The 25,048-nt window shown below is 44.1% G+C and overlaps 1 protein-coding gene across 1 annotated transcript in view; it reads right to left on the minus strand.

The window, feature by feature from the left end:
• The window catches only part of ARHGEF1 (Rho guanine nucleotide exchange factor 1), a 127,971-nt gene that overhangs the window by 102,530 nt on the left and 393 nt on the right, over window positions 1-25,048 (minus strand). The window contains exons 2-5 of the mRNA XM_082273127.1: window positions 22,444-22,515; window positions 17,426-17,539; window positions 11,818-11,916; window positions 9,126-9,168 (exon numbers count right to left, since the gene is read on the minus strand). Of these exons, the coding sequence (XP_082129253.1) occupies window positions 9,126-9,168; window positions 11,818-11,916; window positions 17,426-17,539; window positions 22,444-22,515 (328 nt within the window). The remainder of the gene's footprint in view (window positions 1-9,125; window positions 9,169-11,817; window positions 11,917-17,425; window positions 17,540-22,443; window positions 22,516-25,048) is intronic.

The following is a 25,048-nucleotide window of genomic DNA, read 5'->3' on the forward strand; positions in this document are numbered from 1 at the left end:
TGAGTGGTTGTCATCACAGACCCTTTTGGGCTTTTTAAAAGGTTCATAGTTACATAGTAGGTGAGGTTGAATAAAGACAATAGTCCATCCAGTTCAACCTGTGTAGGTGTGTGTGGCTGTAATCATCTCACATTCCCCATGAATGTTGTGATCATTGAGATGTACATCCAAAAGTCTTTTGAAAGCCACCATACTTCCCGCAGAAACCACCTCTTGTGGTAGAGAATTCCACAATCCTGTAACAGTAAAGAACCCCCTGCGTTGCCTAAAAAAACGCTTCTCCTCTAAGCGCATTGTATGCCCTCGAGTCCTCATGCAATCCTTTCGACTGAATAGCTTTTTTTCTATGCTGAGATCACCATTGAAATATTTATAAATTGCTATCATGTCCCCTCTCAGGCGTCTCTTCTCCAGGGAGAATAAATCAAGCGATTGCAGACGCTCCTCTTAATTAAGGTCCTCCAATCCCCTAATTAGTTTAGTTGCCCTTCTCTGGACTCTCTCCAGCTCCAACACATCCCTCCTGAGGACTGGCGACCAGAACTGGACAGAATACTCCAGATGCGGTTGGACCAGAGTTTTATAAAGTGGTAGGATTATGGTTTTATCTCTGGAAGACATCCAGGTTAGTTCACCTTTTCATAAAAAATAAAATAAAAAGGTTGAACACCATACATTCTCTCCTTCGATGGGACCAGGAAAGTGGGGAGGGTGTACAGTGATCGTTCACCTTTTCATTTTTCTGAAAAGGTGAGCTTACACTTATGATGCCGATTCATTACCCAATAGGTGGGCAGGGTACACAGGAAGCTGCAAAGCCCCAGCATGCTGCCATTTTTTGAATTTTTTTAACCACATTTAAAAAAAAAAAACATTTAAGGCCTGAAGATTACTTAACCACTTTACCACTAGAGCATTTTGCTGTCTTACGTCTGAGCCACTTTTTGCGATTCGGCGCTGTGCTACTTTAACTGACAATTGCGCGGTCGTGCGACGCCATACCCAAACGAAATTTACGTCCTTTTTTTCCCACAAACAGAGCTTTCTTTAGGTGGTATTTGATCACCTGTGCGATTTTTACTTTTTGCGCTATAAACAAAAAAGAGCGTAAATTTTGAAAAAACAACAATATTTTTCACATTTTTTTCTATGAAATTCCCCCCCCCAAAAATGTAAAAATCAAAATTTTTTTACATTTTTGGCCAATTTGTTTTCTGCTACCTATGTTTGGTAAAAAAATTCACAATAAGCGTATTTTGATTGGTTTGTGCAAAAGTTATTGCGTTTACTAACAAAGGGAAAGATTTCTGTCATTTTTGGTGTTTTTTTTTTTTAACGAGTAATGGCGGCGATCTGCGTTTTATTTTTTTTGCGGGACTGCGACATTGCGGCGGACAGATCGGACCCTTGACTGACATTTTTAACACTTTTGGGGGTACCAGTGACATTACTACAGTAATCAGTGCTATATATATGCACTGTTACTGTAAAAATGACACTGGCAGGGAAGGGGTTAATTTTATTGGAGAGGGAGGGGTTAATGTATGCCTGGTGCTTACTGACGTGTGGGGGGGGGAGGTGACTGAGTGACACAGGGACAGATCGCATGTTCAGCTATGCTGAACACTCCGATCTGTCACTTGGGAGATCTGCCCGCTTGTGTTTACACAGGCGGGCGGATCTCCACACTAGATCCCCGACGATCGGGGCAGAGCAGCGGCGATCTCCTCCCCTGGCCCGACTCCCGCTGTGACTGAATACAGCAGGAGCGAGCCTCCAGCGGCGCGCGAGCGCCGCCCACAAGGGGGAGTGTCTGACGACGTAGGTCTCCGTCGTCAGACGATAACGAGCCACTTTGCCGCAGTAGTACTACAGTACTCAGTGGCAAATGGGTTAAAAACCCCCAAAAAAATTATTACTAAAACTGGAGAGTGCAAAATCTGGTGCAGCTATGCATGGTAGCCAATCAGGATTCAAGTTTTTTGTCAAAGCTTAAAGAGAGAGTAAACTCCGCTTTTGAACTTGTACCTACAGGTAAGCCTATAATACAGTGAATATCTTCTAAACTTGCGGTGTTTAGGAGATACAGTATTAACACTGGATGTAGCCGGTGATGTGACCAGCGCATATGCTCTAAAGGGACAGCATTGCCGTGCCGTCCCTTGAGAGTTCTGTGCCATAAACCGTGACTCCAATGCGTATGCGTGGGACTTACGTCATCGTGGCCCAGCTGAATACAGGACTGGAGGCAGCAAACCTGGAAGGAAGACCGGGGGAAGATGGAAACCCTGTCAGCAGTGACAGCGCACCAATGGAGGGCTTTGTTCTAAGGTAAGTATTTCATAATGCTATTGTCTTGCAGGGGATTTTTTTTTTCTTGCAAGTCCTCAGTTTACTACCGCTTTATTTGAACAAGCTGAGGTTAGAAGCGGACCGGTTTCTATGCAGAGCTGTTCCGAATTTTGCACTCTCCAGCTTTAGTAAATCAACCCCTATATCTTTTCTAACAGCATAGACCCCCAGAGAATAAAATGGTGGTAGTGCCCTTATCAAATATCAGTAAAAGTACACTACAGTTTAATTTTGGGGCACAAAAATGCAACCTAATACCCAATTTTCTGGTAAAATATAAAAAAAAAAAACACAAATAAAAAAAAAAGTTGCACAGAGTACATAGATACTGAACAGGGCATACTTTTCTCTGACAGCCAACAGTTGGCTTGTCAAATTTACACACAGTCATGGGTGTGTGTAAATCCCCCCACTGCTGACGATGTATGCCAGACATTGCTGGCAGTGAAAGGGTTAAGCAGCAATGTCATGAATGTCTTAGGACTCAGTTACATAGTAGGTAAGGTTGAATAAAGACAATAGTCCATCTAGTTCATGTATGTGTATGTGTGTCAGTGTCAATAATCATTTCCCATATCCCGGTATGTAGTTTTCTTTAAAGCGGAGTTCCGGGCACAAAATCGATATTTTTTTTTTGTGCCCGTCCGCTAGTTCGACATCACCTGAAAAGGAATTGGATAGTTAGGTTTTTTTTGTTTACTCACCTTGTAATTGAAGATCGTAAATACTCACCTCAGTGTACTTCCTCCCTCAGCGCCGCGGCTCCGCCGTCACTTCCTGTCTCGCGATGATTCCTGGGAGCTGAACGTCATCGCTCCCAGGAATCAATGCGACGGCACCGGCCCGCTCGTCACTTCCGGGCGACGCCGCATTCCCCTGCTAAACAGCTTCTGGGCATGCCCAGACGCTGTGGAGGAATGCGGCGCAGCACCGGAAGTGACGAGAGGGGCCGGTGCAGGCGCATTCTGGGAGAAGAACACGCGGAAGAAGACGCCGAAGAGGACCATGCCGGCTTCAGCTGCCCACAAGAGAGATGGAAACGCTGTGGAAGAAATTTTATAAGTAAGTATTTCTTCTAAAAGGTAAGTGCGAACCGGGACAGATCAGAGGCTAGCCATTGTGGAATGTACTAGCCCTGACTGTCCCGGGGGTATGTTTGTTGAAAAATAATTTCTGTGCCCGGAACTCCGCTTTAAGATGCACATCCAAGAGTCTTTTAAAAAAATATCAATATTTCCGGCTGACACCACCAATTGTGGAAGAGAATCACATGCAGTGTTTTCCATGCACCAGTGTGAACCTAGGCAAAAATAATCTCTTCATTAAGGTAAAAAAAAAAACCTTTTATATGCAGCTCCCTCCTCAGCACCCCCTTATACTTACCTGAGTCCAATGTCAATCAAGCAATGTGCATGACAACAGAGGCTCTCTACCTCTTCAATGGCTCATTGACCATTGGCTCCCACCAGGGCCGGCCCTGCCATGGGTCCCGCTGGGTCCTTTGGACCCAGGCAGCACTTGGAGAGGGTCAGCAAATTGACTCCCAACATTTTTTTTCCAGCAGTTTTGAGTGTCATCATTTTGCGACACGTTACGAGTGGCATTTCCCCATCTCATACTGCCCCCTGTAGTGCAAACTGATGAGTATGAGGAGGTGGACCGGCTCCTCTGGGGAACGTCCCTCACGTGATCATGGTGTGCGCAATGACGTCAGACAGCGCACTCCATCTTACCCAGGGCAGGCTGGATCTTCTAGGGAAGTGGGCGCGGCAGACACAGGAGTGACAGGAGGACTGAGGACAGACAGCGGGACTTTGGTGGACCGGTCCGGTGGGGAGTTATGGAAGAAGATAACAGTATACTGTATATAATTATTTCAACATTTTATATTTATATAAAATAATGGATGTGGGGCCTTTTGGTGGGCGTGATATTTTTTTGGGGGGTTGGGGGGGGCAGCATTTTATTCTTGGACCCAGGCAACACAACGTCTTGGGCCAGCCCTGGCTCCCACTGCTCTTAATCACAGCCAGTGAGGAGGTACCAAGCCGCTCTGTGTGTGTCTATGGACACACAGAGCGGGACTCAGTAACGAGCATGCATGAGTGCACACAGTGAGGAGTGCCTGCGGAGGGGGGGGGGGACCAAAGAAGGGGAGGGTTGGGCTAATCTGTGCAAATCCATTCAATACAGCAGGCAAGTAGAACATTATTGTTATTTCAATCAGGGAGAAAACATCCATCACCTTGGAACACTAGCCAAAATCTGAGGACTCATGGAGTGCTGACCTCAACCTAATAGAACACCTTTGGGATGAATTAGAGCTGAGACTGCTAGCCAGGCCTTCTTGTCCAACATCCGCGCCTGACATCACAAATGCACTTCTGGAAGAATGGTCAAACATTCCCATAGACCAGTGATGGCGAACCTTGGCACCCCAGATGTTTTGGAACTACTTTTCCCATAATGCTCATGCACTCTGCAGTGTAGTTGAGCATCATGGGAAATGTAGTTTCAAGACATCTGGGGTGCCAAGGTTCACCATCACTGCCATAGACACACTCCTAAACCTTGTGGACAGCCTTCCCAGAAGAGTTGAAGCTGTTATAGCTGCAAAGGGTGGGCCAACTCAATATTGAACCCTACGGACTGGGTTGCCATGTGCGTTTAAAGGCAGGCGTCCGTATACTTTTGACAATATAGTGTATGTTCAGAGAACATGCAAATCTATGCCTTTAGATTCCCATCAGTGTGAACTGGGCCTTATTGTCAAAGCCTAATTGAACAAGCTAAAGTTAAAGGCTGATTGGCTACTATGTACAGCTTCACCAGATTCTGTGAGCACCCATTTTTGTAAACCTCCCCTAATAGGTTACTTATAATTAAAAGAGAAACTAGATTTGAAACATACAGTGTTAATGCAAATGAAATGCAATCTATTCAATGCGAATACATTTATGTGTGCATTACCCTGTGTGGCCAGGAGGGGGTGACAGAGCAGCAGAGAAAATTGTGGTCACCTCTACCGGTGAGTGGGGACAGGAAAACCATGCGCTTACTGTTATCAGCTTCATAACATCTCTGCAGGAAGTGATTTGCCTTTGTGCAGCAACAAGAACACTACACACAGCCTGTTCTCACCGCAGGAACGCAGCGGCTTCTGCTGCAGGCACATTAATACATGAAAGAGCTGACTTTCTGCTGAACTGGTTACAAATGGCACAAAAGATCAAAGCGGAAGAGACCAAAGTGACATAAGAGGAGGAAATATGAGTAGCAGGGAACTTCCTACTAAATTACCCTGAATTGTTTACAATGAGAAAGGCTCAATAGCAAAATCTTAAGGGCTAGCTCCACCCGAAAGTAAAAAACAAAGTTTCCCAAGGACCGAGTTAAATTGTGCTTTTAGTACTTGGAGGTGGTGGCAAAGTAAATGGTAACTTGCACTGGTATTTATTATATGGGTAGGTTGTACCCTGACTGATGTCACTGCTCCCTAGTCAATTGATAGGATTCAAGCCGAGTGATGTCACTGGTTTCTTATTAATAGACTGGTTACATAGTGAGTGATGTCACTGCTCCCTAGTCAATGGATAGGCTTCAAGCCGAGTGATGTCACTAGTTTCTTATTAATAGACTGGTTACATAGTGAGTGATGTCACTGCTCCCTAGTCAATGGATAGGCTTCAAGCCGAGTGATGTCACTAGTTTCTTATTAATAGACTGGTTACATAGTGAGTGATGTCACTGCTCCCTAGTCAATGGATAGGCTTCAAGTCGAGTGATGTCACTGGTTTCTTATTACTAGACTGGTTACATAGTGAGTGATGTCATTGGTTGCTAGTGAATGGATAGGCTGCATACTGAGGGATATCATCCAGACATCTCAAACTTGCAGGAGACTCCCGCATTTCGCCCTGCACTCCCGGACACCCGCGAGCACAGGGCGATATCCCGGCAGCAGCATAAGAGCTGTCATAATGACTCAGAACGGAGCCACTATTCGCTCCATAGTCCTGGCTCACAGGCGGAGTGATATGAAGTGCACTCCGCCTGTGGGAGGAGGGGCCATACAGAGAAAGCACACGGCTTTGCTCTCTACTGCAGCCATGTGCTTCCTTTGTATGGCTCCTCCTCTCACAGGCGGAGTGCACTTCATATCACTCCGCCTGTGAGCCGGGACTATGGGAGCGAATAGCGGCTCTGTTGTCTTTCATCATGACAGCTCTGACACTGCCCTACTTACCAGGATATTGTCCTCAGCATACCACAGAGCCCAGCACTGCAGAACCCAGCGTACCACAGAGCCCAGTACCACGGAACCCAGCATACCACAGAGCCCAACACCTCGAAACTCAGCATACCACAGAGCCCAACACCACGAAACTCAGCATACCACAGAGCCCAAAACCACAGAGCCCAACACCACAGAGCCCAGCATACCACAGAGCCCAGCATACCACAGAGCCCAGTCCTACGGAACCCAGCATACCACAGAGCCCAGCATACCACAGAGCCCAGCATACCACAGAGCCCAGCATACCACAGAGCCCAGCATACCACAGAGCCCAGCATACCACAGAGCCCAGCATACCACAGAGCCCAGCATACCACAGAGCCCAGCATACCACAGAGCCCAGCATACCACAGAGCCCAGCATACCACAGAGCCCAGAATACCACAGAGCCCAGAATACCACAGAGCCCAGAATACCACAGAGCCCAGCACCACAAAGACCAATATAGTCTGCAAAATATGTAAAAAGGTATGTGCATTAGCATGTCTAATTGCAATATGTTCTTTAATATCTAGTTGTGTTCTGTCTTAATAAAATGTCATGTGCTTGTTCATACATGTATGAAGAAGGACATGACATTTTCTGTCTGTCTAAATCACATGTGCTAGGGGTGCAACTATCCCCCAGCACATCATTGTAAATATCCCAGCATGTGCAGTGCTTCTGACTCCTACCACCATCACCACTTCAAATCACTGAAGTGGTCATGATGGTTACAGTGTTCCTTTAATATCTCTCATAGGAAGTATTATATACTGATTACATTTAATTTCATCCTTCTATAGTTGTGTTAGATTGGGGGGAGGGGTGCGCGGGGGTGGGGGGGGGGGCAGGCCGGGCGGCGCGCAGGGGGGTGACGTTGTTGCGGCGGCGCGGAGTGCCACCTCCCTGAAATGACTTTGCCACCTCCCTGAAATTCGTTTTTGCAGGTTGGGATGTCTGTATCATCGGTCTCTAGTGAATGGATAGGCTGCATACTGAGGGATGTCATTGGTCTCTAGTGAATGGATAGGCTGCATACTGAGGGATATCATTGGTGTTTAGTGAATGGATAGACTGCATACAGGGGGATATTATTGGTCTCTAGTGGATGGATAGGCTGCATACTGAGGGATGTCATTGGTCTCTAGTGAATGGATAGGCTGCATATTGAGGGATATCATTGGTCTCTAGTGAATGGATAGGCTGCATATTGAGGGATATCATTGGTCTCTAGTGACTAGATGGGCTGCATACTGGGGGATGTCATTGGTCTCTAGTGGATGGATAGGCTGCATACTGGGAGATGTCATTGGTCTCTAGTGAATGGATTGGCTGCATACTGAGGGATATCGATGGTCTCTAGTGAATAGATAGGCTGCATACTGAGGAATATAATCTGTGTTTAGTGAATGGATAGGCTGCATACTGAGTGATGTCACTGGTCTCTAGTGATTGGATAGGCTGCATACTGGGGGATGTCACTGGTCTCTAGTGGATAGATAGGCTGCATACTGAGGGATACCATTGGTGTTTAGTGAATGGATAGGCTGCATACTGAGGGATATCATTGGTGTTTAGTGAATGGATAGGCTGCATACTGAGAGATATCATTGGCCTCTATTAAATGGATAGGCTGCATACTGAGAGATATCATTGGCCTCTATTAAATGGATAGGCTGCATACTGAGGGATATCATCTGTGTTTAGTGAATGGATAGGCTGCATACTGAGGGATATCATTGGCCTATATTAAATGGATAGGCTGCATACTGAGGGATATCATCTGTGTTTAGTGAAGGAATAGGCTGCATACTGAGGGATGTAATTGGTCTCTAGTGAATGGATAGGCTGCATACTGAGGGATATCATTGGCCTCTAGTGAATGGATAGGCTGCATACTGAGGGATATCATTGGCCTCTAGTGAATGGATAGGCTGCATACTGAGGGATATCATTGGCCTCTAGTGAATGGATAGGCTGTATACTTAGGGATATCATCGGTCTCTAGTGAATGGATAGGTTGCATACTGAGGGATGTCATTGGTCTCTAGTTAATGTATAGGCTGCATACAGAGAAATATCATTGGTCCCTTGTGAATGGATAGGCTGCACTCTCAGCAATGCCATGGCCCTTATAGATTGAGGTTGCATTCACAGTGAAGGATAGAATGAATATCTACAAGTCTTTGAAGTAACCTCCAACACTGGAATTATACTATAGTTTCCCCAAAAAAATGTACCCTCCTCTCATTACATCAAAGGACAAGCACAAATGAGTTGAATGAAAAGCATTTTTACGGATTTAGCTTCCCACTGACTGATCAAAGCAAGGAGCTTGCCAGTTCCCGGGATTTTCAGCACTCTGCGGCTGCCATTAGCATAGGCATCAGAATGTCCATATACATTCATAAAGTTCAGAATCAGAATTAGTTCCTACAATTGATACCGATTTCATGGAATCACTAGACTGGAAGTATAGAGCATCAGGACTCACCCAGTTCAAAGGAGACACTGCTTGGCATCTGAACACGCATAACCTAAGTGGGGAGAAAAAAAATAGAAATATTCATTGTCATCACAGGAGCTCATAGCAATTCCTGTTCAGCTGAGAGCTGCAGACATTCAGGAATGTTGAGTCACTCATCAACAATGCTGTAAGAGATTTACCCTGCGGCTGCTGTTTGCTCTGACATTCTATGGGACGAACAGGAAAAAGCGCACCCAGTTGGACAGAACAAACAGCAACGGTGCCCATTAACACCACTGAACTGCTTTCCTCGATTTCTTTGTCCAGTTGGTATAAACTCCAAGTGCCAATATGCACATGCAGCAAACTTAATCCCGTGCCCTTTACATTAATGTTAGCAGGCAGCTCTCACCCGAGTCCTCTAAATGGGGTCCATCCCAACCCTGGTAGAGATGGTGTGTAGGCCAAGCAACCCATTTCCCATATTCAGCACAATTTATTGCTCCTGCCAGACTCTGCTCCTCTCTCTAAAGGACATAGTCAAAGGAGGGCGAAACACGAGAGTTAGGCAAGAGGTGTGATGAACTTCGAGCAATGAAGAAGTTTCTTGACTATGGGAAATTCAGTTGTCTGCCTACACTTGAACTTGTCATTCATGCTGGTTCCTAGGCTTTATTCTGATTACCTGTCAGTGTGGGACCAGTACATTCAACTCTGCATACGAATAGCAAGGGCTAGTATATGAAACTCTCACTCCTTAGCCACACGGAACAAGAAGTGAATAGGAGTAGAAAGGGCACAAGATGATGGGTAAAACAGCACAGATTGGATTGATATAGACAGAGAGCGGAATTATTAGGACCCCTGTCAGGTTTTTATTTCTCACAGGTTCCCCACAAGAAAAATGAAACTTCTCTCTTTGCCCTTGTGACGGTGTTCACTGTCACAGGGAGTGAAAGACAGATACTTAAGGGACAATGAGAAAATGGTTTGGATAACTTCAAATGGAAGAGTAATATTTATCAACAATATCTCTTAAGAACTATGAAGATTTAATCCCACTTTACACTGCGAGACCTATAGCCTGTTGCCATGAAGTCTGTGACACCTAGATGTATATTCCATGTGCTTCAATATAGGAGACAGACATACTGTCATCGGCAGTCTTGTCCTATTGTCTATCTATTGAGGTGGAATGTGGATTGTGTGAAGTCTGCCTGTCCCATTGTTAAATATTAATGACCTCACGTTGTTCTGTCCAGATAGCTAGATAATTAGTTCAGGTTAATTTGGTTTCTGTATACAATTTCATCTGCATATGATAATGTAATCAGGCAACCCCTGATCTGTGTAGTAATTTGATCAAGAGGAGGATGTGCTCATGTGTGTATAAATTGAGTGTGAAACTGTTCAATAAAGAAGAAGGTTCCAAAACCTGTACGAGCTAAGTTGTTGGCTAGCTTTGTATGGGGGCGGCTAGGATTTGATATCTATGTCCATGACTGCGAGGAAGCCGTATGCTGACGGAAGACCACAAGTACAGTGTGGGTCGGAGGTTCCGTTACAGTCCTGGTGACTAATGTTGGGGGGACCAATGTTATAGGAAAGCCAAAATAAAGGATATGTGTTGGCCTTTCTTTTTTTCTCTCTCTACTCTCCAGAAACCAATTGTCATTTTTTGCAATACATATTATGTGGATGTTTTTTGGTTGTATTTAGTCTAGTTTTATCTGTTATAGTGCTGGTTTAAGTGTTCAACTGTTATTATGTATAGCCATATCACTCGTTTACACAAGGGCAGGGGTCTCTAAATTTTTCCAACAAAGGGCCAGTTTACTGTCCTTCAGACTTTAGGGGGGCCAGATTGTTGCCAACGAGGATAGAAAATGTCTCGGGCCCAGCATCAGTGAGAATAAACAGGGTCTCAGGGTTTCCGGTTGTTAGGAGTAGTAGTACCCTATAACTGGTATTAGTACCCTATCATCGGTATCAGTGGAACAAATAGTGCCCCATTATTGGTGTCAGTGGGAGGAATATTGCCTTATATCATTGGCAGGAATAGCGCCCCAAGGGCCAGATAAAGGCTAGCAAAGGGCCGCATCTAGCTCTCAGGGCTGCAGTTTGAAAAGCCCTGTACAAGGGCATGGATCCTGTAGAAGCGAGGATATAGTGAAATGTGTCAATCCACTACACCATCTTGGAACCACAAATATTTCTGGTGTACCAAAGTTGATATTATGGCGATTGATATGGTCTCTTGAATTGTAACAAGACTTTATCTATGTACGAAAGCAAGTTAATATTTTATTGATGTGTGGTATATGTCCAGCGATTGGGGTTTTGGAGAAAGATTATTGTAGTTTTTAGTAAGGGTAGGGAAGGTTAAATCTCCCATGTAGGAAACCTGTGCTGATGCCAACTGTCAAAGACTGGATTTCCCTTCACTTTGGAGAGACTTTCTCTAACTTACTGTAGTATCTTAGAATAACTGGAGATACATCTCTGCAATGGGACTTTGATGGAGGCTGCAACTCTCAGATAGACAGAAAATAGGACATATGGGCCACCTCTCATTTAACAAGGATCTGTAGTTTAAATTTTTATATTAGGATAACCTCATTGTCATTGTAACCCCCTTAATTCCTAAATCTATACACAACTAAAAAAAATGTTTTGGCTTTAGGTAGAATTCAAATGCACTCCATAACTTGATACTCACCGCTCCTTTCATGAGGAACGTGTTGTAGAAATCCAAGAAAAGCTTTTTCCCCTCTTTGGCTGTGAGGTGTCTCAAGATCTCCACGTGCAGGTAGCAGAGCTACGGGTGAATAGAGGGAACAGGTAGTAAGAAGCAAGCAAGAAGAAGTTAATCTCATCTCAAGTCAGTTCTTTACCCAAGTAATACATTCTGGTCCTGCAGATGTCAGAACACCTAGAGCATGCATGAGATTTACAACATCAGCACCACAGTCGTTGCATGACTTCCCAGAGACTTCACAATCAGGGATGTATTCAGATCAGATGTTATTGACTTGAACACACCTAATGTGATCAGTTATAGAAATAAAACCAGACTGAGGTACTGGAAGCACTATAGAAGACCTTCAGTCTAGACAGAGGTCTCTCTATAGTTTCTAATAGCAGTATTATTTGAAGCTCTAAAGCAGGGGTCCCCAGACTTTTCAAACAAAGGGCCAGCTTATTGTCCTTCACACTTTAGAAGGGCCGAATTGTGGCCAGCGGGGGGCAGAAAATGTCACAGGCCCGGCATCAGTGAGAATAAATATGGCCTCATGGTTGGTGGCCAATAGGAGGAGGAGTAGTGCCTCTATTAGTAGGAGGAATAGTATTCCATCATTGGTATCGTTGGAAGAAATAATTTCCTAATGTTGGTTTTGGTGGGAGGAATAGTGCCTCATATCAGTGGGAGGCAAAATGCCCCAAGGGCCGGATAAAAGCTAGCAAAGGGCCACATCTGGCCCTTGGACCACAGTTTGGGGACCCCTGCTCTAAAGCAATGGTTTCCAAACTGTGGCCCTTTGACTGCTTTTATTCGGCCCCTGGGGCACTATTCCGGTCATTGGTATGAGTTATTATTCCTTCTACTGAAGACAAAAATAAGGCATCATTCTTTCCATTGACACCAACAGTGGGGGATATTTTCTCCCACTGACAGCAACCGTGGGGCCCTTTTTCTTCCACTGACTCAATGATGCAAACCCTGGAACACTATTCTTCCTACTGATACCAATGATGGGGCACTATTCCTCCCATTGACACCAACAATGGGGTACTTTTCCTCCCACTGTCACCAACAATGGGACACTATTCATTTTACAGACACCAATTATCAGGCACTATTTCTCCCACTGACACCAACAATGGGGCATACTTCCTTCCACTGATATAAATGTTGGAACACTATTCCTCCGACACCAAAGATGGGGCACTATTTCTCCCAATGACACCAACAATGAGGTACTATTCCTACCACTGACAACAATGGGGCATTATTCCTTTTACTGACACAAACAATGAGGTACTATTCCTACCACTGACAACAATGGGGCATTATTCCTTTTACTGACACCAACAATGGGCCACTATTCCTACCACTGACAACAATGGGGCATTATTCCTTTTACTGACACCAACAATGGGCAACTATTCCTTCCACTAACACCAATGATGGGGCACCATTCCTCCTCCCGGTGACCACAGGCACTGTGTTTTTCTTTTTACTTTCACTGACCACCAATTCTTAGGCATTTTCTACTCCCACTGGCCATAGTCCTGACATTCTTTAGTCTGAAGGACAATAAACTGGCCTTGGGTTTAGAAAGTTTGGAGACCCCAATCTATTATTTCTGTTGCTACTTATATACAGTATCTTACAAAAGTAAGTACACCCTCACATTTTTGTAAATATATTATATCTTTTCATGTGACAACAATGAAGAAATGACACTTTGCTACAATGTAAAGTAGTGAGTGTACAGCTTGTATAACAGTGTAAATTTGCTCTCCCCTCAAAATACCAACACAGCCAAATAATGTCTAAACTGCGGGCAACAAAAGTAAGTACATCCCTAAGTGAAAAATGTCCCAATTGGGCCCAAAGTGTCAATATTTTGTGTGGCCACCATTATTTTCCAGCACTGCCTTAAAGTGGAAGTAAACCCCCCTATCATTTTCAGCCAAGGAAGCTGCCATCTTAGCCTCTATTTAATGTGCAACTGCCATGATGCTGCACATGTGATCAGTTATGACACCAGCCATTGGATGGTCTGATAGTTTGGTTGAGAACACAACCAATGTGACAGCTAGCATATCCGGCATGCCGGGAATTTTATCTGTTTTTTGAAACGATCAAATCAATGGGTTTACTTCCGCTTTAACCCTCTTGGGCATGGAGTTTACCAGAGCTTCACAGGTTGCCACTGGAGTCCTCTTCCACTCCTCCATTATGACATCACAGAGCTGGTGGATGTTAGAGACCTTGCGCTCCTCCACCTTCCGTTTGAGGATGCCCCACAGATGCTCAATAGGATTTAGGTCTGGAGACATACTTGGCCAGTCCATCACCTTTAGCCTCAGCATCTTTACTAAGGTAGTGGTCAACTGGGAGGTGGGTTTGGGGTCGTTATCATGTTGAAATACATTCTCCGAAGGGAGGGGATCATGCTGTGCTTCAGTATGTCACAGTACATGTTGGCATTCATGGCAACAGCAAAGCTGTTAGCACATATGCAGGGATCTTACCACTGGAGTCTCAGAGAGATAAAGGATAACCCAAACAACTGGCAGGGAATCAAACTTTATATATTTTATCTGGACAGCCAAAAGCTGGTCAAAGCAGGCGGAATACTGCATGGAATAAACATGACTGGGGATGTTCTGGGACAATCATACCAGATGTGGACATAACAACCCTTGTAGACTGCAGTCCCTACTGGGGAGCAACAAACTGGTCTGAAAATTCTATGATGAAACATTTTATGCTGGAATGTTAGACCACAAGACACATAAGGAAAAGCATGAAGGCAGCCCAGCACAATGGATAGATATGATGGCTAAGATACCAAAAAAAAAAGAAAGGGGGATGACGCCACTTCCTGGTGAAATGCATTGAGGTTTCTGAGTGACACCACTTCCAGTTTGCGGCAGGTGTTCAGTGAAAAAACTTTACCCGTGAAAATTCCCTACCCTCGTCACTTCCGGTGAGGGTACGTCATACATCAGCTGAGCCGCTTGCCAGTGCGCATGCGCACAGCTGCGGAGGGTAGGGAATTTTTGTCGAATGACGTACCCTCACAGGAAGGGACGAGGGTAGGGAATTTTAACGGGGTAGGGTTTTTTAACGTTACACAGGTCCGAGTGGGGTGGAATGCACGCCATCAATTTTTTGCCTGGTTTGAGGAACCAAAAAGTTTTGAGACTATAAACAAGGGATGTTGGCATACCACACTTATATATATATATATATATATATATATACACACACAAAAAAATCAAGGCTTTACTAGAGTATCAGAACAGTAACTCCCAAGTAGACCTAATAGGGGTTCTAACCTTCCCCAATCCACCCAAACCAAGGAAAAAAGTTTGATGGAATCAAATTTTAAAGGCATCATCCTCCTATATTTTTGTTATTTTGACGAAAAGTATGATTGTTGTGATAGATAGACAGACAAAAGACATTAAGAAGCCGTCAGACACACCTTGTATAATGGAGCTGACCCTCAGAGCAGCAAGAAAGGAAGAAAGACAAGTAAACACACAATTCACAGACACGAAATACAAGACTCTGGTGTTTAGTATCTTTCCTGTCCTGGTCTGCCTGGGAAATAGAATAGAATTCCCAGATTTTTAGACAACAAAAAAGGTGGAGAGATGACGTGCGCTAATACTCTAACTTCTTAGAGAAGGAAATGTTATAGAACTTAAAATAGCATGAGTTATATAGCAACTATGAAACAAAAAGAAAACAATTTTACATTAAAAGGCTTCATAATAAAAATAATTGCACCCAAAGTGTGCCCATTTGGGGCCCAGGACAAATCACAGCCGAGTTGTACAGAAAGAGGAAAAAAACAGTAGAGGACATGCTGCAAAAAGTGGACCCTTTGCAATTTAAAGAAAAATATTTCTACTTGTTAAATTTAAAAAACAAAAAAAAAAAAAATTGGTTACTATATGGACCAGCCGTTCTCAACCAGGGTTCTGTTGAATCCTAGGGTTCCTTGACCTGAGGCTCATTGACCTTCCATATGATGGTATCTGTATAATTCCGGAGCCAGTGGCAGTTGGCTTAGTCAGCAGTATTACACCAATTTATGCCACTGGTCACCAACCTAAGGTGAATTTTTCCCACTCATTGGTTTTAGCAAGGGTTCTCCAAGACCTGGTAATTATTTCAGGGGGGGATGGCATTGGGACCACCACTGTAAGGGAGCATTCTTACCACTGGTCCCCAATGTAAGGCTCATTGACCTCTCATATGATGGTACCTGTATAATTCTGGGGCCAATGCCAGTTGGCTGAGTCAGCAGTATTACACCAATTATTATTTTTTCTGTCTGTTAGGATGGCATTCTGACCACCACTGTACAAGGGCATTCTTGCCACTGGTCACCAACCTAAGGTGAATTTTTCCCACTCATTGGTTTTAGCAAGGGTTCTCCAAGACCTGGTAATTATATCAGGGGGGATGGCATTGGGACCACCACTGTAAGGGGGCATTCTTACCACTGGTCACCAATGTAAGGCTCATTGACCTCTCATATGATGGTACCTGTATAATTCTGGGGCCAATGCCACTTGGCTGAGTCAGCAGTATTACACCAATTATTATTTTTTCTGTCTGTTAGGACTGCATTCTGACCACCACTGTACAAGGGCATTCTTGCCACTGGTCACCAACCTAAGGGGAATTTTTCCCACTAATTGGTTTTAGCAAGTGTTCTCCAAGACCTGGTAATTATATCAGGGGGGTGGCATTGGGACCACCACTGTAAGGGGGCATTCTTACCACTGGTCACCAATGTAAGGCTCATTGACCTTTCATATGATGGTACCTGTATAATTCTGGGGCCAATGCCACTTGGCTGAGTCAGCAGTATTACACCAATTTTTATTTTGCGGTCTGTTAGGATGGCATTCTGACCACCACTGTACAGGGGCTTTCTTCCCACTGGTCACCAATCCAAGGGGCATTTTTCCCATTCATTGATTTTAGCATGGGGTTCCCCCGAGACCTGATAATTATTTTAAGGGTTCCTCTGGGATGAAGAGGTTGAGAAAGGCTGTTTCAGAGGCTGATAGGGCTGTGGTTAATGGACCTCCCATTCTGCATAGTTTCAGTGCCAACACCACTTGGCAGAGCCATCAGCACAACACCAATTGTCTTTTTTCAGTATGTAAAGCTGGCCATAGATGAGTAGAATTTTGATCGAAAATAATGTTCTAATAAAGCTTGTTCGTTTTTCTAATCATTAGCGAGACAAATCGATGTTCGTTTTCGACTGCAGCGACGAGAAAATTCGAAGGAGAAGGAATTAAATTTTTTCTTCTCGAATGAACACATTTCTTACAGTGTAAGTGGTTTTTGTTCAGTAAAGTCCGTTCATTCCAAAATCTAATGTTAAAAGTGAAAGGAAATCTTTTGAACGACATTTGAATGTTAAGAGAATTTTTGTACAAATTTTCCCAAGAATCTCTGTTCAAAATTCTGTCCATCTGTTGCCAACTTAAGGGTGGTGTTTTGACCACTACATTCTTCCCACTGGTTTTCCATTTTCACAGGTATGTAACGGTTATTGTCTTACCACTGGGCTTGGGTCAAACTGTAGTACAACATGATGCAGAAACACCATAATATAAGCAGGGTGCTCTTTTACTAGTTCAATGCTCTGGAAATAGCTGCTTTGGTCATCAACATTCTGTAAAGACAATGAGAGGACAACATTAAATGCAATCTGAAATCTACCAGGTTTCATTTTCACAGCCACTTATGGCTCGTTTCCACTGAGCGGTACGGTTCGTTTCGGTACGGTACGCAATTTTTGCCGTTTCCATTGTGAATGGTACCCTAATTCAGAACCGTACCACTTTTTTGGGACCCTTTTGTTTGGGTACCAAGCACATTAATACCGTACCAACAGGGTGGAGCTACACTCTGCAGAACTTTGATTGGTTGATAAAGAATCGTTGATCGCTGCTTTCCGGCTACACCATGCCCATCATGAAAGGGTACTATTGGCGTTGGAAACGCAAGGTGTACCGTTCCTAACCGTATTGTACTGAACCGAACCATACCGTACCACTCAGTGGAAACGAGGCATAAGTGCCAACCTCCCAGCTTTATACTCCCCTCCCCACCCCCCCCCCCTATTTCAGCAAGATAGATTGCACATCTGTTTGTCAAATTATCCCCAGCCAGGTGAGCGTATAGGTTCTGAACTCTTCAATCATTCTTACAGAGCTTCCAAATATGAGCTTGTATTTAGAAGCTTTGTAGGAACAAATGGAAAAGCAGAGCACATGTGCAGGAAAATATGATGACATAGAGTAAGCTGCTAGAAGGAGAGAGCAAAGTGAGCACCAGGATGAACTCATTAGTCATCTGCTGCTCCATCAATATCCAATCAGCAATTTGGGGATGATGACATCAATGGAATTGAAAAATCAACCAGTGATGTGTGCTCACCAATTGCAACTTATGTAGGTGATCACCCAATACAAAGACAAAGACTATGTTGTCCATTTCACAAACTGTAAAGAAATGTCACAGTGCTATTTATATCACAATCACCATAAATTAAAAAAATAAACTAGAAATAAACCGTCTTTGTTTCCAATAAATTTCCTTTGCCTTGTTCAAGATTAGGTCCAATACATATCCCAATCTTTCTATTTTAAAGTGCTCTGTGCTCCAATGTGCCTAGTTTATGCAGATCCACCATGTCCTCTTTACACCTGCAGAAGTGAAACTTTGTGCCCTCCTCAAGTGTTCCCACACCTGTGTTGCCAATCTACCAGAAATACATTTTCCAAAAGTTACAAAATTACAGTTTTTCAAGTGCAAATTTCAGTATTTAACCACTTGCCTACTGAGCACTTTCACCCCCTTCTTGTCCAGGACAGTTTTCAGCTTTCAGCGCTCTCTCACACGTTGAATGACAATTGCACGGTCATGCTACACTGTACCCATATGACAATTTTTTTCACACAAGTAGAGTTTTCTTTTGGTGGTATTTAATCACCACTAGGTTTTTTTCTAAATAAATGAAAAAAAATACCAAACATTTTGATAGTTTGATTTTCATAGTTTGTTATAAAATTTTGAAAAACAGGTAATTTTTCTCCTTCGCTGGTGGGAACTGATGAGTTCTGCACTGATGGGCACCGGTGAGGCGGCACTGATGAGCAGGTACTGACAGAAGGCACTGATTGGCAGCACTGATTATCAGTGTAGATGTCCCTTTCACACGAGACGGTTATTGGCTCTCCTCTCCGATAACCGGCTTGTGTTTACATCGTGATTAGATGCGTTTGGACACAGCTGATCATGTGGTAAAGAGGGCCCTGTGATTGGCTCTTTACCCTGATCAGCTGTGTCCTAGGTCGTAGAGCACGTCCCATATGACACCCTCCCAGAACTGTCCAGCCACGCCGTAGCCGTCATTTGGCTATAGCGCGCTCAGCAAGCGCTTAAGCTACAAACAAGTACAATATGCAATTAGCAATCTGATCTAAGGTAGATACTAAGGCAAAAAACATATTTCTTATTTTATCTTCGATATAGTAAGTAAGTAGCTCAGGGACAGGATTTAGGAAGGCAAGAAATAAGAATGGGCGGCAGGCGCACATAAAATTGACTCTCACAGTGACACTGACAGCAGTGTGCAGCAGCACAGATTATGAGGACTCCTCACCGACATCACAGCGACAGCGACAGTCTCTCTCCACACCAAGTGGTTCTACTCCACTCTAGTCTGGACAGCACTGACAGTCCCGCTCCCGGCTTGCCTTGCTCCCGTCCCCCAGACCCACGCGCTCACCTCCGGCCGCTCTGCTCCCTTGCACCATGAGATCACACAACACACACTCTGGCACCATCTCCCCCAGCCCGCCCCCCGCACCGGTGCTGCCCAAACACACTGTAGAAGGCACTCAAATGGACTTGGCCGGCTCCAGACCAGAATTGTGCATGCGCAGTTCTGAGCCAAGCATCACAGCCATATTTTTAACTGGCAAATTTTTCCTGTCACCAGCATTTACTGGAAGGAGAAAAGGGCCCGGTTTTTACTGGTTGCCAGTAAAAATACTGATGGTTGGCAGCACTATTCCACACTCACCAGAACAATATCTCCCAGGTTCCTAAAGACGGCCAAAGGAAGGGCGAAACCCATTGGCCGGAGTTTAAAGTTCCTATGACACCACAACTGGCCCGTGGAGCTCACCCCGCAGCAGTGCTTCTGGGTTTTATATTGCTTTGCATGCTCGTTATTCTTTTAGCAAAGTTAGTATATTCTTTTATATTGGGAGTTTTCAATAAAAGTATTGCTGCACTATGATGGAATACTCCTTCTTTTCCCTTATATGTGTAGAGCCAAGAGCCCCAAATACATTATTGGAGATGCGTATGACAAGACTAGAAGTGCCTAACAAGCTCAAGGAGGAAAAGATCTGTGGAGAGGAGGAGAAAGGAGGAAGACACCTTTCCCAACTCATAAGGGTGGTGCGCAGGCCTGATAGACTCTTCTAGCTGTATAGCATAGAGCAGGGGTCTCCAAACCTTCTAAACAAAGGGCCAGTTTACTACGGTCAATCAGATTTTAAAAAAAATGTGAACCTTAACAATTACTTTAAGGGGTTAAAGCAGGAGGTCAAATGATCTCTGAAAAATGATCCAAATGGAGATCACTCTTCAGAGATCAAAGTACATGTGAATGAGCCCTTAAAGATAGTGGGGTTATTATCCTGGCTATGCTGCAAAGGCTGAATAATTAGAAATGCTAATTCTTTGGCAGGTAAAAAGACCCTTATATGCTTTTCATCTTTGTAATTAGATGATTGGCTGGGGACCAGCCTTCATATACAAATCTCTAGATTTAAGACATTACTACCAATATGAAAGAGCAAGCGTATAATCAAAATTTTTCATGTAAACTGCAAAAATAACTTCAAATTAAGGAAAGCAAGAATAGTTAGATTGAAGAAAATCTCGAAGGCACCGCATCCCAAAATATATAGAACACAGGAAAGGAAGGACCGCTCTCAAGTCCAATAAGAGCTGGGATTTTTAAGGTGCCAATAACTTTAATCACAACATATTAAAACTCGATTTATTTTTATATTTTAAAACACACATCTACATGACCACATATTAAAATGATAGAACCCATTTGTGTTCAATATCCATCGAGTGAATTTAGCGCGATAAAGAATCGCAGTGTAGCAATCCTGACATGTTTCACCATTGATTTGGTTTCTTCAGGGGATATGTTTTGCTACATCAAAGGAAATTGGATTGGAACATACATAGGGTGTCAAGCTTGTATATCAACAAAGAGCAGGGAGGGAAACCATGGATGTTGGCGGTGAGCCGCGGCATGCTGATCGCGGCTGAATGAAAGGAAGACTCTAAACGTATATTGTTACCAAACGTTTTTATACAGCCATCATTGGTGTGTGTTGAGAGGATCCATATTGAACAGTGATTATCCATCTAGTTGGGAATTACCTTGCTGCAATATATTTGAAACAAATAATCCGTCTCCTTTCTCCTGCTCTGATTGCCCTGTGGTTGACTGCAATATCGGCCATCACCTGTGGGCCTTCAGGTTGGGACACCCATGGTTTCCCTCCCTGCTCTTTGTTGATATACAAGTTTGACACCATATGTATTAGAGATCGACCGATTATCGGCAACACCGATATATCGGGGGCCGATATGCACTTTCCCCGATATATCGGAATCAGCCTTTTGATTTGCCAATATTTGGGGAAAGTGCTTGTACCGGGTGATGCCTGCAGCTAGAGGCATCACCCCGGTACCGGTGTCCATAGCCGACGGTCGGCTGTCTTGTCTTGTAACGTCCCCCCTCCTGTCGCCTTCTGTGGCTCGCCCCAAGTATCCCGTCCCACCGGGAGACCCGGGCATCCTACCGCCACCGCCCAAGAGAAGACCCGGGTCTCCTGGAGTGATGTCATGACATCACTTCCAGGGTACTCGGCGCCGAATTAAAAAAACTGACAGCATTCAAAACAGCCAAACTTGGCGTTTTGAATGCTTTTCTGTGCTGAGGAGGGGTTTGGGGTCTTTTAGACCCCCAGATCCCTCCACAAGGAGTACCTGTGGAAAAAAAAAGAATAAAAAAAAAAAAAAGAATAAAAAAAAAAATTTTTTTACATGTGTGAAAATATCGGCAGATATCGGCCGATGCCGATATCCGATGAAAAAAATATCAGTATCGGCATTAAAAAAACGATATTGGTCGATCACTTATATGTTCCAATCCAATTTCCTTTGATGTAGCAAAACATATCCCCTGAAGAAACCAAATCAATGGTGAAACATGTCGGGATTGCTACACTGCGATTCTTTATCGCACTAAACTGACTCGATGGATATCGAACACAATTCGGTTCTATGAAATACGTGGTCATGTAGATGTGTTTTTTAAAATATAAAAATAAACTTATCGAGTTTTAACGTGTTGTGATTAAAGGTATTGGCACCTTAAAAATCCCAGCTCTCATTGGATTGAGAGTGGTCCTTCCTTTCCTGTGTTCTAATTAAGGAGTCAAAGCAAATTTGGACGGCTCAGCAAATACTGACCGGCTCGATATCATTCTCAAAGTCTTCATCCTCCGCTCCTATGATGGAGGGGCTGGTCAGGGAGTGGGAACCCTGGAATGAAAAGAAAAAAGATGGTTCCTTTAAATAAAATACACTTGTTATGTTCAGACAAGATAGCAGAGTTTAGAAGAGGACCATAACTCATATGTTAACATAAAGCGAATATATATATATATATATTTTTTTTTTTTTTTTTAGCAGAGACCCTAGAGAATAAAATGGCGGCTATTGCGCTATTTTTTTGATCACTTTTATTGTTGTAACAAGGAAGGTAAACATTCCTTGTGACAGCAAAAGTCACATGTCAGGTAATTTTTTGGAGGGAACTGGGTACTATAAGACCCCCAAATCCCTCCTTTGCACTTAAAAGCATTCAAAAACGCCAAGTTTGGCTGTTTTGAATACCGAACTTCGCACAGCCATTGAAGAGGAATGGACCAACATTCCACAGGCCACAATCAACAACCTGATCAACTCTATGCCAAGGAGATGTGTTTCACTGTGTGAGCCAAATGGTTGTTACACCAGATACTGACTGGTTTTCGGACCCCCCCCCCCCAATACAGTAAAACTGTACATTTTAGAGTGTCCTTTTATTGTGGCCAGCCTAAGGGTTCTTTCACACAAGCGCTCCGATCAGATCTGCCTGTCAGATTTTTAGGCGGATCTGATCGGATGCCCCATGCATCCCTATGGGGCATTGGATATCAGCGGAGACATGTCCACTGACATCCGCTGCCAACCGCATCCGATCCTGTCCGTGAAATCCGGACGGATGGAAACCCTATTTTACAGGGGATCGGATTGGATGGGATCGGATGAGAGAGGACAGGTGGTCCGCTCTCATCCGATTCCCCCATAGAGATGCATGGGGCTCTGACACCTCCCTCTCCGCACACAAAAGCTGAGAGGGAGCTGTCACCTTCCTGCTCAGCGGTGATCTGAATTTACGATCCCCTGCTGAGCAGCACAGATCCGCCTATGGAGGCGGACCGTGTCAAAAAGAGCCCTAAGTGTCGGTTCACACTACCGCGGCACAACTTCGGGGGCGACCTGTGAAGGCGCGACTTGCACGGACTTCATATAATGAATGTCAATGCAAGTTGCTCCGATGTCTCCCCAAAGTAGTACAGGAACGATTTTCTAAGTCGGAGCGACTTGAGTCGCTCCTATTAGAACGGTTCCCGTAGCGCTGCATGGACCGCGACTTGTCAGGCTGACCAGTCGCCTGACAACCAAGTCGCGGTAGTGTGAATGGGCACTAAGGCACACCTGTGCAATAATCATGCTGTCTAATCAGCACAGGGCCGCTGATAGGGGGGGACCACCAGCCCTCTTGTAGGGGGCCCGAGCACACAGGGGGGGCCACACAGAGAGGGGGATTAGTGATGGACAACAAATACAGAAATCTTCCTCCAGCACCTGAATCTGATCTGTCCCTCTCCCTGCTATCAGCTTTTATCTGTTGAGAAAGAGACAGTTGTCCCTCACTAATCCCCCTCCCTTGTGTGGGCCCCCCTCCCAGCACTTATCTCTGCTCAGGAGTTTATTTGTAAATTGTAACTTTGTTTCTCTCCCTCTGTCTCTCTGATCACTGAGCTCCAACTGCCCAGCCTGTATATTTTTCTCATCTCATCTTCTTTTTTATTTAACATATTTTTTTTTTTTCAGATTTAGCAGGAATTATGCGAGTTATGTTATATTTGTGTCTGATGATAGTGATTTTGTTGTAATTTTAGCTAAATATATCTTTAATATTTTCTTGGGGGGGCCCTGCCAGGTAGTCTGTACGGGGCCCCGCGATTTCTAACAGCAGCCCTGAATCAGCATCTTGATATGCCACACCTGTGAGGTGGATGGATTATCTCGGCAAAGGAGAAGCGCTCACTAACACAGATTTAGACAATATTTGAGAGAAATAGGCCTTTTTTGTTCATAGAAAAAGTCTTAGATCTTTGAGTTCAGCTCATGAAAAATGGGGGCAAAAAAAAAAAGTGTTGCGTTTATAAATTTGTTCAGTGTGTGTAAATGAATGAATGAGCTTGTCAAGCCCAGACAAACTACAGCGCTCACTGATGAAGAAGCTGAGGCTGATAAGGAAGCCACCCGGCTACGAAATGTGTCCTGTGTCTACAGTGATTTCTGGGATTCCAGTTCTGGGTTGAATACTGATTGCAGTTGCAGTAACAGCGGCTTTCTCCATGTTCGTTATACTTCCATCACCAGCTGGTAGCCAAGGCTGGTGGCTCTACTGCCTCTCAGGCATTTTGGACTCCCAAGTCACCTTTATGCCATGCCCTACACGTGTGTACTTTTGTGAGTGCATTTCTATTTTCAATAGTCATTCGTTTTAATGCTACACACAGGGGTTCCGCTATGGTTTCTTTTGTTCTCTCCCAGGTGGACAGTACCTGCCTGGTCAATCAATATTTGTCTGATATAACCAACATAGCAGATGACTAATACTGCAGATTAGGCCTTCAGCATCGGACTTATTTGTGTTTTTAAACGAGGAATGGTCCAAAACTGCTTTTTTGGCCATAACAAACAATCAGCTCCCCCAATTTATTCTTGTATGCACAAA

The sequence above is a fragment of the Pelophylax lessonae genome, assembly GCF_965119305.1.
Source record: "Pelophylax lessonae genome assembly, chromosome: 12".
NCBI classification, from domain to species: domain Eukaryota; kingdom Metazoa; phylum Chordata; class Amphibia; order Anura; family Ranidae; genus Pelophylax; species Pelophylax lessonae.